The following is a 19,789-nucleotide window of genomic DNA, read 5'->3' as shown; positions in this document are numbered from 1 at the left end:
TGCTGCAAGATCAGCTGCCTCATCTCTAGACTTCTGTTTAGCTTCCTTTTATTTAATCTCTTTACTGTACTGCATTTTTTCAGTGGAAGTAAGCTGTCAGTATATATGTCAGCATCTCATCTAAACCACCCAGGAAATACTTTCTGGAACTACAAATACACAACACACCAACCCTGGCAAGTAATATATTTCTGTACACATTTGGTGTTGGAAAAAAATCATGGATTTTGCTTATTAGCCAAGTAGAAGCATTTCTTTGGGTATGTTTTGCTTTCACGTGGTGAAAATGCAAATGTATTTGGACACTGTAATATTGCATTATTGAATATAATGTTTGAAATAATATTTTAAGTTTAAAAGAATTTTAATATGCAAAATATATTTCAAACCTTTAGATTTGGTCAGATGAAAAGAAAGAAGTGCACGATTCAATTCCTGTAGTCCATGGAATTTTATTCTAATCAAAAATAAAGTTGGTGATTAAAAAGGTCTGTGAGGGGTACAGAAGTGTCTGATCTTCTCCTGAGTTGGGCAGGCGACAATCTCATTATGGTTTATGGAATTTCATCTTTTTCCTTATGACTTTTCTCCAAATGCAGGAAGCATTTCCTCACACATATAGTTTCACAAGTGTGTTAAAAATTAAACAATGAACCCAAAATTCCTAATGTTAACCTCCCAAAATTTAAGAAATACCAAAGTTGCGGTGTCATGCAGTGCTTTAAGTGCTTTTTTGGCTATGTGTGACTTTGCAGCCTTTAATCACTTCATGCTATGATTTTTTAATTTTCTTTCTTAGGACCCCTGCCTTCTCTGATTTAGCTGTCGAGGGTTACTAAAAAGGATTAATTTGGGTTGAGAATTAGGAAAAAGTATTGTTTTTAGGGTTTGCAAGGCATGAGAACTGAAGTGATGATTTCAGAAATGGGCAAAAAAGGAATTTTGACCTTATATTTGAAGTAGTTGATAGCAATAAATTGAATTTTATCTTTGTCTCACCATAGAGCTCCTGCAAGTACTAGACAAAATTAACATTTTCAAATGTTTAGTAATTTTTTTCTCCTTGTTTGGTCTTGCCCAACTTGGATCCATTGGCCCAACCTGTAAAATTGCTGAATTCTCTGAGCTGAAGAGGGAGAAAATGTGTATACATACAAGGAACCCCTATTTGAATGTAACATATGAGGTTGGCACACAGTAGTAATATAGTGCTTAATCTTGCCTTAAATATGTTTTACATGTGCTTATTTTATCATTCAATACAATGCAATTTTACATAGTTATATCTAAAATCATTTTTAAAACAGTATGCAAAAAAGAAAAAAATCCCTATTTAGAATTAATTCAAACTTGCTTCATTTACATATTCTGACAAAGGATGACCCTTACTTAGTCACCTTAAATCACAGAGATTGTTGCACCTTCTTTTGAGGACAGAACATAGAAGCAAATGTACAGCCATCATGGCACCCAGCACTGCAGCTGAAAAATGATAGAAGAACACTGCTAATAAATCTGCTTGCTGGTTCAAGCAGAACGTAGTATAATGGGAAAAAATGTTCAGTTTCTATGCAACATTTTTCAGCCAGAACTTAGGAGTATTTTAAGGTAAAGAAAAACAAATTACGTAGTGCAATTCACTAACTACATTTGTCTTCCACAGGTGTGAATATTATAATCTGTGTTATTATATGGCCATAGAGAATGATAGAGTTAAACATTTTTGTGTTTATTTATTTTAAAGTTTCTTGAGGAGAGTTTAACTAGCACTTTGGTTTCTTGTGTGACATGGAAAGAAAGATGTTTTTTAATACAGCAACTGGAAAATATTTGCTGGTTTTGAAATCACTGTTGCCTTCCTAGGTTTGTGAAGAGCAGTAGAAGTTTGGTACTGGAGTGATTTCCTTAGAATTGAACAAGAGAAAATAAACCAAATTTGTCAGGCCATGTGAAAATCTAACACAAGTCCTTACACCACTTATTCACTGTTTTAAGAACTTCAGTAATGCCAAACCTTGGCACAGAAATGGATTTCACTACCAAGATGGTAAAAAAAAAGGGTGAAGTCGTAGTGTGTGGTAATATCACTTGGCTGAAGTATTGCCAAATGTGTTTTAATATTTGCTCCCCAGGTATCATATTTTTAAAAAATGAGTTGGCACAGCCTCTCTTATTTTCTGGCAAACAAGTTTATTACATCTATGTAATGAATAATTTATACCATACTATGTTCCAAAAATAATCAGCCTTGAAATTAACTTAAGATGGGACTTGATTTATGAATAGTGGATAAGTTAGTTGGTAGTAAATCCCCAAATTAATCCAAAAATTCAGATACACTTAGTTGGCAGAAGATTCTCATAGTCTAGGTGGGAGGCTTAGGTTTTAATTAAAAAAAAAAAAAAAGGAAAAGGTTAAGCACTAGAAAGTATTTGTGGAACACGTGCTTACTTGTAATATTTTGATTCTTCTTCACATCAAAATCAATTTTACCAGTTCAAATATTCTCTCGTGCTGACTGTCAGATCCTCATCATGGGCTTCTAGTTCTTGTACTTTTTGGGTGCAGCTTAACTGTATTTAAAAAAAAGTAGCAGGAAATGAGCAATACAATATAGCATTGTCTTTCACATGAAAAATCATTGCCTGAGATAGTCTCTCTTTGACAGATAGTGCAACTAATACCAGCCAGATTAAAGAAATTGGAATATAGGGCTATTTTTTTCAAATGTATTATTGTTGTTTCTAATGCAAAACCAGATTTCTGATTCTGAAAGATAACATTGAGATCGATCAAAAAGTATTACAAAAATAAATTACCGATTAGGAGTGCAAAGTGAAATACATAATTTTTTTTTGCATTAAACTTTGACAAAAACCAGCAGTTAAAATAAACCTGCTAAGAGTCTCTTTTCCCAGTGGTATATTCTTAGAAAGTTGAGATTTAAATATGCGCTGCAGTTTTAAATGAGGCTTTTTTTGTCAAAAAAAAAAAAGAAAAGAGCCATATTAATGACACTTGGTCCAAAAATTTTTTTGGTTTACAAGTTCATTTTCTTCCCCGTATTTTTTGTTGTGCAGAAGAAGGAAGAAATCCCTTGCTGCTTACCTTTATTTGCTCTTTTTCATAAACAACCCAACAACATAGAGTTTTTTCCAAAGCTGAAACTTTGTACCCTGTTCTTTGTGTGAGAGCAGTAGTTCTTCACAAGCTGCTCCATCCAACTTGTGTCCCTTTCCACAGAGTGCAGTCCTTCAGGATCAGACTGCTCCAGTGGGGTCATAAGTCCTGCCTACAGACCTGCTCCAGAGCGGGCTCTCTCTCCACAGGGGACAGGAGCCTGCTCCAGCACGGGCTTCCTGCAGGATCACAACCTTCTTTGGGCATCCACCTGCTCCAGTGTGGGTCTTCTCCACAGGCTGAGGGTGGATCTCTGCAACCCTGTGATCCTCCATGGGCTGCAGGGGCACAGCTGCCTCACCATGGGCTGCAGGGGAATCCAGCTCTGGCACCGGGAGCTCCTCCTTCTGCACTGACCTTGGTGTCTGCAGAGCTGTTCCTCTCACTCCTTTCTCCAGGTGCTGTTGCACAGGTTTTTCCTGCTTCCTAGGTACGTTATCCTTGAGGCACCACCACTGTTGCTGATGGGCCCAGCCTTGACCAGCAGTGGTCCCTGTTGGAGCCACGTGGCATTGGCTCCATCAGATGGAGGAGAAGCTTCTGGCAGCTTCTCACAGAAGCCACCCCTGCAGCCCCCCACCCTGCTGCCAAAACTTTGCCACACAAACACAATACAAAAATGAAGCAAATCAATTTTTACAAGGCTTTGTGAGTATCACACAAATCAAATTATTACTGAGTTAGTCCTGCTTTTCATAAGTTCTCTTGATCATTTTGCTTTTTTGTGATGAAAAGTATGTTACTGACGTAAAAAGCTGGATGGCTGAAATTAGAAACAAGCTTGGTCAACAACTATCCCTTTGGTTAAAGTACATAGCCATGTCCAATTGCCAGTGGAACATTTAAGAGGTACCTGATTAATATAATACTGGGAACAAATCATAAACAGCATAGTAGTTGTACATTTTTAATGCATGTAATCTAAACATACACAATCTAATATTTAAACGACTGAACCTCTAGTTAATGTATAATAAATATTACTTACTCTAAGGTAGTGGCTAAGGAAGCAAAATCTCTTCATGGGCAGGTGTTCAAAATGCTGCTGCTACTCTGTACCTTCTTTAGGTTATGCTTCTAACAAAATCTGCTTACAATTATGGTTTATCTGGGTAATAGCTCTGCTACTGAATCGTGACTTACTCTTCCTAAGCCATGACAAAATGAATTTACAGCCTATGTTGCCTGCTGCTGTAGTACTGAGTGGCAAGAAATCTCTGCTGGGAGCTAGCTGCAATTGGAAAAAATCCAGAAATCAGCTGGTGTCATGACTGAAATAAAGCCACTGAATGTGGTTTTACACTAACACAGCATGAGAGAATAAAAAAACAAAATCAGTTTTTGAGTTCTGAGCAGTGCACCACAACAGGAAGATTTTGTACATCCTCTTTGGTATGCAGCTATGCATATTCTCAAAGAATTTGAGAAGGTCGAAAGAGGAATAGTGTCTAGGAAGGACAGAGGAAACAAGGTTGACTGCACCTTACAGAACTGGAGACTTTCTTCTGTGCTTTTGAAAATTGATTCCTAGATATGTACAGTATTGGGAAGCATCGTGACAGTGAATTTTGCATATTGAAGATGCTACATTGAAATGTAAGACACAGAAATACTGGTTTTAATGCAGATTTTCTCAATTTCACATTCCTTTTCAAGTGAAGCCACAAAAGGAAGATACACACGTGTCACCGTTACTACATGGTAGCTTCCAAAGAGTCATAGCTTACAGCACTGATGTATGTTCAGATCTACTTTGGCCATCTTCCTGCTTCTAGAATTCCTAAAATAAGGAGCTCTTTGGGTATTGGTAATTAGGGACTTCATGCTGACAGTGGAGCCATAAACAAATTTAGCAATAAATTATAATTGACCATCACTACTTGCAGTTAATAATCTGTTAGGAAATTTTGGTTGTTATTTACTTAGGTAGCAGAATGTGTTGATTTTGGAAACGCCTGAAAAAAAAGTGTGAATGAAAAGCTTGTAACTGACTTGAATTTTTAAACCTTTTGAGTCTTGATTAAATTCTTGGGTTAGGTGATACAGGCTTCCAGGAGGGCAATATTAAAAAAACCCCCACTTTTCCATTCTGCATAATCTTTTTTTGATTTCAATATTCATAGAGAAATAAGTAGTCAACAGAAAATTGCAAGGTGTATGCTTTGTAGTGACATAAGCAGGGACTCCTGTTGTGCAAAGGTGTGTCTGGAGACTGGTGACATCCTGTTCCACCCTCATGTTGCAAAGTGCTGTTCTGATGCTACCAGATTTCTGAGATAAATTTTTTACCTAGAAATATATTTCTTGTCTTATGTTTTACATAGAACTAGAAGGTATGTAATTAAAGAAGAATTATATATTTTAATTCCTCATTCGTCCAGCTTTATTACCCTGCAAATTATTTTAGCACATCACCTGTAAGCATATTCTATATGACAGAAGAAGAATTAGATCTTCAATTGTTAGTCTCTGTATAAGATCTGAACACATTATCATAGTTACCCAATTAAGTGCTCATGTGTACTCTCAAGGTTGATTTTATTTTCAAGTCTTTCAAAGAAATGCAGCCCTATATGTCACTTTAAGTAATGTGTTACTCATCAGTATAAATTGCTAATGCTGCCTGGGCAAAATCTAATCATATTGAATGAGGAGAGAGAAAGGGGTGGGGGAAGGAGGAAACCAAAAAAAGTGCCATTTTATGAAGTGCTGGGCAAGTAATGAATTTTAGTACAGTCAAGATTTGCTTTTCATCGTCATGTTAGATAGTGGAAGTGAGGTTCAGTTGCCATTCTGGGATAGAAATGCTCTTAGTGCCAGCCACATTTAATCACATTTTGCAGAAGACAGCTGGGCATTGCCAGTTTGTGCTGTGTCAGCCACTTTCTCTGGAAAGGAGTGTCTCATCGCTTGGATTTTAGCATTCTGTAGCAGAAAAGTTCCATCCTCTTAAAATTGGCTCAGCTTGTGTGAGAATATAACTGCAAGAGCATTACAATCAGTTCTACCAAGAAAATGCACAACTATTACATGGAATTTTAAGATGGCTTTTGAAAAGATATTCACAAAACCTTTAAAATGTATGGTGCATTGTTAAATTCTGGTAGCAATTAAGTTTATCTCAGATTTTTTAGTAAATGTGGCTTTGGTAACAGTTGAAAATTATTATCTGGTTCAGTGGTTTGAAACATCTTTGTGTGTGTTTGAAAAGTCTTAAATATATTTCAGCTGTGACAAACATTACCAAAAGATTTTATATGTGGAAAACCTTGGAATCTGTAGATATCAAGATTTTTTCTAGCTACTAATCTTATGAAGACTGAAGGGCAGATGGTATCCTTTCAGATGTGATATAAATAGCCAAAGAAAAGTGTCAAAAAGGAAACAGCAAGATAACTCAATATTTACAGAAGGTACACACAAGTGTACTTCAAGGGAGTTAATCACATCACATATTTATTTTTGGAAGTAGAAGAGTGTCAGCAGATTGATACAGTGATTGACATAGTGAATATTAAATCTGTAACCAGTCTCATGCAATAAATAAGGATATATAACAGATACTAATATTTACAAGCATATTTTCTATCATATGGATATGCATTTGCCCTACCATTTTCTCCTACTGCATAGTATCTTCACTGCTTGTTTAGGCTAAATATATTGCACAAGACAGAGGGATTTCCGAACACAATTATGTTCTAAATACTTTGTTTTGTAACTTGCTGGTGGTAAGGAACTTATTGAAGGTCTTTAAATGTATGATTTCATGTAATGATAACTTCAAGAATCTTACATTTAAAGGTAATTACAAGAAAATACAAAAAGATTGAGATTTGGGAGCTGTGATTTATTAATCTGTTATTTATTCTCTTACTTAATGAGCTATTGACCTACTGTTGTTGTTCATGTGATTTCTGGCTATATCATAAAGAGAGACTGAAAAGCTCCTTTACATAAAAATAGTAACATAGTCACAAGACAATAGATACCCTGGCTAATACAGAATGAATCTTTTTTCTTACTGACTCATCCCTCCATGCAAAACAACCTGCTTCAGCTAAAGAATAGTAAAACGGTTTAAGCATTCCCTTGGGAACATTATTTTGAACCCGCTTAAGAAGAGGAAGAGAGAAGCAAACTGAGATCTTCCCTATGATATTATGATATGGAATGTGTTCACCAGTTAATTCAGGGCAGCAGTCAAACCATTGTCTGAAAGTACGGCATAAATTATGTTTGTCTCTCTTATGTTCTCTTTTTTGTTTTTAATTTGGGAAAAAAAGGGAAAATGTAGGGACAGCTGTTAAAACCCAGAGAGCTTCCAGTGAATCTCAGGAGGAGATGGTCCAGGATAACACTGCTGAACTCTGAATAAAGGTGGTATTTAAAATACCCTGTTATTTTGCAAATTCCTATTACTAGCTTAAATGGTTCTACATTCTGGTATGCTGATTTTAATGGATTTTAATCTGAGGTGTTTCAGTGTATATTTACCTTAGCATTTTGGTTAAGGTCGGAAATGCATTTTTGAAATGAATCACCCAGTTGCCACCAGTGGCTATGCTTTGGTTCACATTATGGAGTGTTTTTAGGAGTGTGCAAAGTGAGTTTCTGTCAAGGGGCACTAAAACCTAGGATGTATTCTTGACTGCTAATGGGCATGCTGTGTTCATGACCAAACTAGCTGCATCTTTGAAATACGTATTCTGCGTCTGGCTGGTCCTCAACACCAACTGCTTTGCTCTAAAGAGCTGTTCCTGTCACACCTCAGTTTCCTGGTATGAAGTGACTCTTGCCTTTACTGTATCAAAAGTATATTGTGTCTTAGTTTCATCTACTAAAAAAGTTGTTTCATTCCTATTTTGATAAGATAATTTGTGGAAATCTTGTATTAGTAGTCTCAAGATCAAAAGCCTAAGAATTAATACAGAGATCTATATTGCTAGAGTATTAAATTTTATCATTTGTCTGTTTGTATAAGCACTGTATACTTTTAACTGAAAGCATCTGATCTGCAGTGTTAAGCAACTATATTTAAGAGTAAGGGACTTGCTGTATGTTTTCTAGTACAGATGAGAAACATAAAAAGGAATTTTCGTCTGGTAGAAATAATCTTAAGAAAAAAAAACACCACAGGGAAAATATAAATACGCTTCTTGGAACAAGGCAGTAAAGTTGACATTTTGTGTGAATTTAGCCTCACCATTCCATGTACCATTTGCAGTGTTCTTAATTAGGGAAGAAGGGAATTTCCAGGCCTTTATGAGGATGTTTTAAAGCTGCAGCAGTAGTTGTAACCTTTCATTTCCTATGAGCTCAGCAAAAGGTGGCTGATTAATGTCACATCTTAAACTGTGTCAACTGGGCTCTTCATTCCCTTTTTAGTAAACATCCCATTGTCAGTGCAGCTCAGTGTGCCAGCATAAAATATCCTAGTGTTTAAGCTGGCTACTTTAATTAATAAGAGTATGTATCTCTATTTAGTAATATAAAGTTACATGGAAATTTAAAAAAAAGTTATCCTAGTGCCTAGTGTGAATGAATGAATCAAGGGCAGCCACAAAATAGTGTTCCTGACATTTGTTTGTTACAAAGGATGTAAAAGATACTTTTGGCACATTCAGATATCAGAGAGATCTTAGAAGGAAGGAAACATTTTTATAGAAAGCTTTTCTACAGATAATTCATTCTTTAAAAAAATATTTTTCTAGCTTTGAATTAATGTTTTGCTTTTTTGCTTTATCAGTTGAAAATAAATGATGGTAGTTTTTCAGAAGAGAGAGAGACAGGAAGAATGGGAGTGAGAAAAGCACAATGGCAAAAACAATGGGACTGCAAGAAGCGCCCTTGGTGTAAAAGGAGAGGTGTAAGCACACACACATTCATAAGAATGAGAAAATTCCACTCAGAGAGTACACAGAAACCCTTATTGGGAGAATGGGGTGAATTAAGAAATAGGATTGCAGCAAAGTGGAAAGGAGGATTTAGAGGACACACTAAAAGCCTTCCCCCAGAGAAGGGTAGAGCACTTACAGAAAACATCTGAAAAAACAGGTGGGTCACATGTAAGGATATTATAGAAAGCTATAAAACTTGTGTAATAAACTTAGACTGCAAAAAAGGATGTACTGAACAATCCGTTTCTTTTCCATTAATTTCTATACTATTCCCTTTCCTTTTCTATTTCATCTTGTTATTGGAAGAAAATTCTGGAACTGGGGAGAGATGAAAACAAGTAGTGATTTAAGAAGTAGCCTTTGACGATTTTTTGATGCTTTTGGTGATCACACATTTTAATATAACCCTGTTTTGCATTATGTTGGGAAAATCTGGACTTCAAGGAGTTGAAAAGCAAGAATCAGTGCTGATGAAGATGTAAGGAGCTAAATAAATATTACTTAAAGGACTTCTCAAAGATGAAAAAAATCCCCCACAACCCTATGAATGTGCTGACCCTGTCTTGAGAATTAAGTTAGATGGTACAATTTAAAGCTTTGTTCCAACATCTGACAGACAACACTCTGCATGCTGATGCGTAATATCTGAAGATTGTGTGGTTGAAAGAAAGTCTTTTCTGAGCTACATTCTATTTTTGTTAGAATAAAGCAGCTGCTTTTTGGAGCAGAGATCTTCTCAAGTGTTCAATCTTCTCATTCAAGTTAAGAATTAGCTAAATATTGTGAGCAAATTTTGTGTATGTGTTCTCCCAGGCTGCTGAAGTGGACTAAAGCAAACTGTTTTGACCATAAATAGTGCAAATGTGCAGCTTGACCCTAAGAGATGAAAGTAAGTTTGCTGGTGTACCTTACTCCCAAGTTGTCACTGCCTCAGTAATCCAAAGGCATGGAAAGTTTGGAGCATTTTAAACATGGCTTGAAAAGAAATACAGCGGGTTAAAACTTTCTTCTAGAGAGACTATATGAATGGATGCTGTGATCTGCCCCTGATCATTTCTGAAGGAATAAAACGTTGCTTAAGGAAGGAGGCAACTGCAAATGTAGCCTTACTAATGGAGCTATTGTAGCTGCAGCCCTGCCCTTCAGGAGTGAATCCAGATGACTTTGTACATCTGTTGTTTAGAAAATCTTGTTTTAAATGTTGGGTGTAAGGTGCCCATGTAATTTTGTAAATATGTTGAAGTCAGTAATTGCTATGCAACATGCATACAGCTACACAATAAAGATGTACCCAGAGTACCAGATTAATATTACATAGATCCATAGTCCGTGAACTGCACATCGCCTGTGTGAGAGACAACAGCGGCAACGTCGGAATCCACACTTACTGTGGCTGTAGATGCTTGTGCTGTGCTTGAGAATTTGTTTTGCAGCTCCTGAGGTTTGGGTTTGGGTTTTTGGTTTGGTTTTTTTTTTTTGGGTGGTGGAAAAAAGGATTGGAGAGATCAGAGCTGTACCAAACAGGCATAGGGGAAATGAAATATCCTGATCCAGCTGTAATAAATTATGTGTGCACTGTCATAAGAGGCTTTTTGAACTAAATAAAATAACTTCTATAAACTCTGTAAAGAATAAAATTAGGATAAAAATAACTTTTTAGGCTACAGTATCTGCCTGAACCCTAATTCATAATACAAAAAAAAAAAAAAAAAAAAAGCAGAAAAATATATAGGAAGGAAGCAGTGTGGACAAAAAAAGGGAGAAAATTGCCCTTACATGCACTGATAATGGCATAGTACAGCCGTCTTGCCAGTATATTAATATCCTGCAAAAGGATATTCATATAAAATCTGTTGCTCTGGTGCACCAGATAATTATCAAATTATGCGAGACATAGGACATTTAACACACACAAAGCAAAAAAGATGGATATTGGGTTTTTCCCTTTAGTGAAGAAATTCTAAAAATTCCTGGTGATGATATACATGTTCATACAGAAATTTTTGCCAATAGTTTAAGCCGTACCATATCTGTGATCAGTAGTTTTAATCCATGACAGTAACAGAAAACTTGTATTCCTTATTTTATGCATACAGGATCAGTTTAGTGTGTTCAGTGGCTATAACTTGAAGTTTAATTCCCTTTTTTGTATTCTAATGTAGTTTTATTAATTACCGCATTTTAAGAGATGATTTTTAGTACAGTTCAAAGAATTCTGGGGACTGAAAAGGCAGCTATTGAAAGGGTAGCTAAAAGAATAGCTATTGAATGTTGGGAAATAGTGAATGGTGAGAAAGTAAAAGGGAAATACAATAATCCAGGAGACTTTAATTGAGAAGGTGGAGAATTGAGTCCCAAGAGAGGTAGGATTAGTACACTGAGTAATGGAAATGTAGAAAATATGTGAGTTAGAAAGGGGAAACTAATTCAGGTTCCAGAGGTCAGTGAATGATAATACCTTCAAGAAGTAAAATGTTCTTCTGTTTGCTGTTTCTATTTGCATGTGATAAAGTTAGAAGAATAGATATGAAAAGCGTTTTGAAAGTGCTCTTTCCAGTTTTAAATATATGTAAATGATTTTTTTTCCATTGAAGAAGGCGTCCAGAGAAAATAGATGACCCTATTTCCTTTTGTACTTTAATCAAACACTTCCAGTAAAATACTAACAATAGTAGTATGTTTATTCTAAAACAACAGTAAAGGTGGGAATTCCCCCTTTGCATGTGGAAATCTGGGTAGATTTCAAAGATGCAAGCATACTTCATCAGTGCTGTAGTTTATTGGAAGATAAGGGGATAATAAATTGGAACAAGTGGGTATTTATTGGAAACTTGTACCTTTATGAGTTCCTTCATATTGCACAAGGTATTTGAAAGAAAAGAGCAAAACTAGTGTGAGGCTAAAAATGTAATTTAGTTTCTATATTTGGAAAACAGAGAATTATAAAAGGTTTTAGTTTTGTTTCTGTTTCTAAAAGAAGGCAGAGGTTTTAGAGATAGCTTAAGGTTTATTGCTTGAACTGAAGTAGTTTCAGAGTGAGCTGAGAAAGAGACCTTTTTGTGTTAACAATGCATAAACATAGAAGTCATCGTCGCCTTCTCCAGAGAGAGAAAAAATAGGCAAGGACATAACAACAGTGTTGCCTCTGTGAGTGGCAGCGTAGGAGGTTAGCACATGGATGTTAGAGGTTGCATTTGTAATTTCCTATCTTTGGAGAGGGCAGATGAAGAGAGGAGATTGTCAGATGTTGAATAAAATCCCCATGAAGAGAATGACAAAGACATAATAAAAGAGGGAGGGAAATTTTACAACTGTGGAGCATGACTTGAAAGTCTAAAGCCCATATTCTTGCTTCATTAACTAACACAGGGTAAAATCTGAGGAATGGCAAAGTGATTGATCTCACTTGTGAGTAGATTGAGATAAACTCTACATTTCTCCCTGGGGATTTACTTTGGCCACCTGTGAACTGTGGAGAGCTACAGATATCTTGTCTGCAGCAGATTTTCTGAAATTCTGACTAAGATGTTGCGAATACTTTCAAAGTATGCCCCTGGGGTGTAAGAGAGAAGAAGAACAGTAGGAGTGGTTGCTCAGCTGCTGGAGAGGTGTTCTGTGGTCTGGGCTGGAGAGGCACTGTGTGTCTGACCCAGGAAGGCTTTTTCAGTGCAGCACTGGAAATGACACTCTGTGAGGCTACAAGCGCTTTCAGCACTTCAATAAAAATGGGCTAATTTCATCCCATAGTGCTTCAGCTGTAAGAAGCTGTCTTCATGTTTCAGAAAGGCCTTCCCCCCCCCCCCCCCCCCCCACTTTTGGAAGTGTAAAGGGGGACAAATATTTCTACTTTGTTACTGTTAGAAGTCTTTGTTAGTAACTTTGGCTTCCAATTCATTACTGCAGTCATGTTTTTGCAGCCTGGTGTGAGAGATAAACCCTTTGCAAATGAAGACAGCATCCATTTTCTTTCTACCTCAGGCCACACAGAATTGATTGGGGTAATAAAATGACAGTACGATGTAATATACTGACGGCTCTTTAATTTGAAAACTAGTTCCAGGCTGATTCAAAACTTGTTTAAAGCTAATTTATGACTTGTGTAATTTTCAACTGGACCAAGGTAAAGGATGATATGTGAAAAATGATGCAGAGTTAACATAATATATTCAAACCTGTCAGCTTGAAATCATCTATAAAGGATTTGTTTCAATCCTTTTTTAGTTTTGTTTTAAAGAGGCAATAGAAGAAGGCTGTTAGGCTGGTATGAACACCATTTTAAGACACTATTTTTCCATCATTGCGTTTCAAATGGAAATTCTTGTGCTTTCGAGGAAAATATTTTATGCATATTTTAAAAAAATAAAAATATATGTCAGTTCTCCATTTTCTTCAAAATAAGAAGCAATGTCGGGTTTCTATTTTGTTGAGTCAGTATCTGTGCTGACAGTAACATGGTCTGGTAAATACAGCATTTTGCTACTGTGATGTTCACAGTGTGCCTTGCCTGTGACTACACATCTCTATAAACATATCTGTATCCTATTTACATATACCATGCATATCTGTATATGTCTCTCAGTCTTGGATTAAAGGTCTGGTTTTTGAAAAGCAAAATATGAGAATAGTGAAATTCTTAAATTAAGCCACAACATAAGCATAGCATAAAACACAAACATCTCCCTTTGAAATCTATCACTTTCATGTGGCTTGCAAATGAAATCCACATCTGTTCTGTATGCACTGTTGATTTTTCAGCATACTGTGTCAGTGCTGCTTCTGCACAGAAAAGGACAAAACTAAAAGCACAATGTGTGCTCCTGTACGGTAGATGTAAAGAGCAAATACACCAACTGGAATGATGGGAGGAAGAGAACTGAATATTGACAAATCTAGTAAGAAGATTCCATCCCAGGACTATAATATCTGATTTGTTATGTATTTGTGTCAACATATAATTAAAATATTATTTTTTGCAGAAAAGAAAATGATCAAGCCTATGCAGTTTTGGTATCTTAAACTGCATGAACATTTAGGTCACAGGACAAGAGCCATAGTTAAAAGCAGGGCTGTCTTTCTTGCATAAACATAGCAGAATGTCTACACCTTTCATGTTTCCTCTTCAAGGTTTTGTAAGTCCAAGACGGACCATGTTCTGAGGAGCTTTGATCAAAATCTGCAAAAATATATTACTGAGCATTTGGATTTATTTGTTTAAAGGGCACTTATATTTTCACAACGTATTTCTACATTTTAAGGAAGCTGGAAGTACCATTTAGTGACCTTCCCCCATAATTTAATAATTAATATAACTAAATACTGTGATGCATTATAAAGCTATGTGTTGATTTGTCTGACTTGAAAATGCAGATTTGTGATTTTTCCTGTGTATTTTAGAAAATTTAATAATAATTTAATGAAGTGGGAAGGGCTTAAGCACCAGAAAAGACGTGTACCAAAACACTTACTGTGTAAATTATATGTCCGTAAACCACCACTTCCATCACTTCTACAGCTGAGGCTTACAGATCCATGATAATGCCATTGCCATTGTTTTCATTATGCAGGACCTTGAAAAAATAATAAAGTGACTTTAGGACAATAAATTTTAATTTTTTTTAAAGTACATTTTTCCTTTTAACACCTCTTTGGTAAAAATACTGATTCAGGTCAGTGGTACATATTTTTTGCCTTTCCTTTACAAGTGTAAATTATGCTCATACTTTTTCAGGTTGTTTTACTTGCCAGACTACAACTAAAACTACCAGGATTTCTAACCAGAACTGTTGCTGACTTGGCCACATACTCATAACACACCTAGAAGCAGCTCTGTAAAAGTTCTCATTTGCACCTTGCAGCATTTTTATTGTGGTACCTTCCATGAAAGGATCTTATTCCACTTACTGAATATGTCTGTTTCTGAAAGCGGTATTTCACATGTTGCCAAACTAGTTCAGAACAACAAAGATTGCCTGTGTTACTTATTTAGATCAGAGAACAGTCTGGATTGGAAGGGACCCACAAGGATCATCAAGTCCTACTCTTTAAGTGCACGTCCCATACTGGGATCGAACCCATGACCTTGGTGTTATTAGCTCTGTGCTTTGACCAACTGAACAATGTGAAAAGAGATAATAAAACCAGTGCAATTGGAAAGGGAAGCATATTTTCTTGGATTGGTTTCTGAATAATAAAGTAAATTTGGTTTCCATCCATCTCCCTAAAAATGGAAGTGTTAAATTAGCCAGCTGGTTCTTAAGAGAACTATCGAGAAGCACGGCCAAGCTGCTGGCGAAGATGATGTTTAAGATTTGATGTGAAAAAGAATCCATGGACCTGTTGACGCAAAGGAATGTAACAGGAATGTAAACTTACCAGATTGTAGTTGCTCAGATAATTTTTGGAAAACGCTTTCTATTACTTTAAAAAAGCAAGTAACAGAAAAGTGTTACCAGTATTATCTGGCCACAGGTAATAACAGCATAACAAAAACTTGTTGAGGCACAAAATACAAGCAGAATTCAAAGAGAGAAATCACTGAACCAACAGATTCAGACAAGTATATAATTTTCTTCCAGCAGATGTGTTTGTTACTTTTGTTTTTGTAAGTAGCACAGAAGAGCTTCTGGAAACATACTGAGCTGATAAATTGCATGGCATTGATTTAACTTTCTCAAGGAGAAAACAGTACTGTTCTATACTCAAGAGTTAGTTCATGGCTAATTGGCTCAACAAGAAGAAAGATTCTTATCATCACAGTTCACTAGGACCAAACAAAAGTGGCCTTTGAGAGAGAAGGTGTTTGCTTGTACAAGTCCAGGGAAACTAGTGAGCTGTCAGGACGAACATGGTTCAAAGTTCCTTTTGATGGCATGTACAGCATGGGGAAAATCAGACTTTTATTATCAGAATGCTAGGGATGTTTCTCCTTGCAGCTCACTGTGTTTGGCTGGTATTCTTCCAAGATATCTCATTTTTCCTCTTGTTCTATAGATCCAGCATGGGCATATGCCCATAAAACAGTTCAGTGCAATGGCAGTTGGACTTCACTGTTAACATTTTAATTGATGGTATTCTTTAGTCTTCAATAAAAGCTATTTTTTTACTGAAAGCTGTTTTTTTTTCCTAAAATGTCTTCCTCATACCACACCTTAAATTTAAGGTGGCAAGCCACACAATGGGCCAGAATATCCTTTTTCTAAGTCACAAAGAGGTGATGCAACAAGAAAGGTGTAAAAAAGTTTTATTAGACATATTTAAGCTCAGAAGGTATTTTTTCCCCTTTACAGTCTCTGGGAACTGCCTCCATGTGTTAATTCTTTTACAGTATCTGGTCTTACCTGTGATTCTCTGTGTGATTCAGTAATGGTTGTTGGACCAGGGATCACTTTCCCTTTCCATACATTGGGCTAAACTGCAATTGCTGAATATTATCATTACAAAATTTTAATTTACTTTTTAGAGGTTGTTATGTTTGAAAACTTAATAATGAGCTTTGCAGCTTGCAGTTTCAGAGAGTATAATCTTGATTTCCTTGCAATTAATGAATGTAGAAAGAAAGTGATATATCAAAAGCACATATTCTGCGTGCTAAGCAAGGACATCTAACATATCTTCTGTAATGAGCATTATGACAAGCACAGTAGAGATTGTACCAACTAATGGATTTTTTTCTCTGCATTAAAATGTCTCAATCTATGCAGTTATCAAAACCTCCATGTGAAGCAGTGAAGGTATTAAAGTGGGTTTTATTCTGAATGATGTAGTCATGCTGCATGGCAAAATCAAGGCAATCTGGAAAATAGAATGTAAATTACTTAAGAATTTTTATATATTTTACTGTAATGTTAAATTTACTAAAAGATAGCAAACTCTGCTAACTTCTTTAACTTTACCAGGTTGTATGCTATATTGGTTTGCAGTGATTGGTAAAATATAGTTGTTGGGGATTGTTCTAGCATGGCTCCAGCTGTTTTGCAGAAACATCCATCTGCCATAAGTAGATGAAATGTAATATTCCCTTCCTTCAGGGGCAGGGGTAGGTATGGGCAAAAAACCATGCTTATTCAGAACTTCGCAATTCTGAAATGCCATAGCTATTTAAAAAGTCTTAAAATGCTCTCTTGAAGAAAATATTATTTTAAGAGAAAATATGTGACAGATGTTTTTGACTCGGGCAGAAGAAGTTGCCCAGGGTAAAAAGAGTGTAGTGTCAGACCTCGAGTATTTTTTATTTCTCTCTCTGTGCTTAAAGCACAGTACCTCTGAAAAGTCTCATTTTCTTGGCGTGCCACATCAACATGCTGCTGAGGGGTCTGTTTGTGTCTTGCCCTCAGGACTCCGAGCCGTCAAATGAGGTGGTCTCAGAGGCCCCAGGTAACGTGGTACCCTCTACCTCAAGAAGTAGCTCTGAAGAGCTGATATCGGTGGCACAGAAACGTCCAGAAGAGGTAGGACATTCTGTGTCTATTCTTTTCCAAGATTAACTGTTGGGGAATACACATTTGGCTCTGTTTTTCATGCCTAGTGTTGTACTACTAGTAACAGAGACTTTTTAAAGCTAGAGCTCAATCTTATCCTCCCATATAAACAGCACGCAAGACCAAGGTAAAACTCAGGACTATTATTAATGGTACCTACAAGTATATTCCATAACATACACTACTTTTTAAATGCTGTTTCTTACTGTCAGTAATTAGGATTTTTTTTTTCTCGTTCCTGTCTTTTACACCGTGACAGTAACAGGAGCCCTTTTAGATTCCGGCTAAATAAACGTTATTACACTGAAGAGTCTGAAAGAGAATCTGTACATAGGTATATAGGTAGATATAAACCTTTTATCATCCTTCACAAAATTTAAATATGTCTAACTTCTGGCTTGTGCAAGGGAAAGACTCTCCCTGATACTGGGCCTTTCTTTGTTCTCTTGGTTTCGAAAAAGTGATGTGGTATGATCATAAGTTCATACTTCCTGTTGTGTTAATCAAAGGTGCTTGTAAGGTAGTTCCATAGGATAGCCAATGAATTAAGATGTTTTCTGTCCCTGCTATGCATCCTTGTCACAGTACACTATAGCTGGAGGAGAGGTTGTAGAATTCAGGATCATAAATTCATTTCATGGTAGCAATTATCTTTCCATAGAACCATTATTATCCTTAAATTAACCCTTCCTGTGAGAAGTAAGTCTTTCCTTTATAGTAGCCTTAACACTTAATTTTGGCCTATTCAAACAGTTTAGTTGATATTATTACTATTAAAAATATGTCAAGTACCAGGTAATATAAAGACTAGTCTTTCCTGCTTTTTTCCTGAGATTTCTTTTGACTGTAATCTTCACACCAAAGGACAGCATGAAATGCTAGTCATAGGAGATATAATGTCATTTATTATTTTAGTGCAGCCTTTAGATAAACATCTTCATTTCTCTGATAGTCTTGTCACTTTGTCTGAAGAGGGAGGGTCCAGAGTACAAGGCCAGGAGAATTCTGAAGATTGTCTCCTGGATTAAGACCAAGTAGATTGACTTATTTTGGGCTATCAACTACATATTCCAAGATAGAAAGTCAGGTTATCACATCTAAGCAGTCTTGAGGATGGAGTAATACGAGCTTTTAGTAATGCTTTTTTATGTATTCTTGAGTAGCAAAGGGACCTCTAGTCCGTGGAGACACATAGGATCTGCCTCTTAATTCTCAATTGTCAATTTGTCAATTTACCTCACTCCACCGGAGAAATGAAAATTGAGAGCACAGATAATGTTTAAAAATAAAAAGAGAAGAAAAGTGCTGCAGAAAGAGGAATGAAACGGGGTTAGTTAGTAAAAGGTGATTAAGAGAAGGATGGGTATACAGTTTTTGCTTTTTAAAAGCTGCTCAGCTGTGGGGGAGAGGAAACTGCAGAGAATCAAAAGATGGAAATACACCTTTCAAATTTTATTAAATAGTTCAGTAATAGTTTATGTTGAGGCTGTTTTACTGTATGTGGGGTCATGCGTTATATAAGGGAATGAGACTTTCTCCAATCATATTTACTGCAGTTTGTACAAGAGAGAGAGGTGAGTCAGAAAGAGTTTTGTGGTTGGATTTGCAGGGAACCTTGAGAGGAGAGCACCAGTATGCTGAATTTCCAAATTCAGAACCCACTACGAAACAACCCATCTAAGTTACTCATGGGTAAGTCAGCATGATAAACATTTGTGAATTACACCCTAAAAAACAGGTCCAAGAAGTGTTTGCAGAGCTTGGCTTCAACTAATGCCTTTTTTTTTTTTTAATTTTGTTTGAAGTCTTCTCTTATATCTTTCAGTATCTGCTTAATGAGTTAATATTTGGAATTGACTACTGACTGGTGCATTATTTGTGTAATTTATGTCTCATCTGAATTCAAACTATCAGTATTGGTGAGAGTTGTTAAAGAAAAGCTCAAATACAGCCATGGAAAAGAGAATATGAGGAAAGATTAAAGAAGGCGAGGTGGCTAACAGCAAAGGGTTTCAGGAAGGTGGAGAAAAATTGAGAAGGTTGTGGAAAGTGGTGCTCAAAAAGAGTCTTGGGCTTGCAAATGTGAGGACACACAGCTTCTAGTGGAAGAAAGCGTGGAAAATCCCACAAGCTGCCACATTAATTTTAATAAAGCACATGTTTTCCTGCTTACAATTTGTGTTCCTCTTAGGTAGGACAGTCTGAATCTAACATTCCATTACTCATGTCATC

General features: G+C 36.3%; 1 protein-coding gene across 3 annotated transcripts in view; it reads left to right on the top strand.

Annotated features, from left to right (window-relative positions):
* Positions 1 to 19,789, top strand: part of PHF14 (PHD finger protein 14) — a 164,521-nt gene that overhangs the window by 113,224 nt on the left and 31,508 nt on the right. Inside the window, exons 18-19 of one of the 3 annotated variants that reach the window (XM_039548155.1) lie at positions 17,414 to 17,527; positions 19,167 to 19,249. The exons of 1 other annotated variant lie outside the window; for it this stretch is intronic. In XM_039548155.1, coding sequence (XP_039404089.1) covers positions 17,414 to 17,527; positions 19,167 to 19,238 — 186 coding nt within the window. In that variant the 3' untranslated portion in view covers positions 19,239 to 19,249. The remainder of the gene's footprint in view (positions 1 to 17,413; positions 17,528 to 19,166; positions 19,250 to 19,789) is intronic. One more of the 3 variants, XM_039548154.1, reaches the window with a different exon arrangement.

The sequence above is a fragment of the Corvus cornix genome, chromosome 2 (assembly GCF_000738735.6).
Source record: "Corvus cornix cornix isolate S_Up_H32 chromosome 2, ASM73873v5, whole genome shotgun sequence".
Lineage (NCBI taxonomy): Eukaryota > Metazoa > Chordata > Aves > Passeriformes > Corvidae > Corvus > Corvus cornix.
This window is presented reverse-complemented; position numbering and strand designations above follow the sequence as displayed.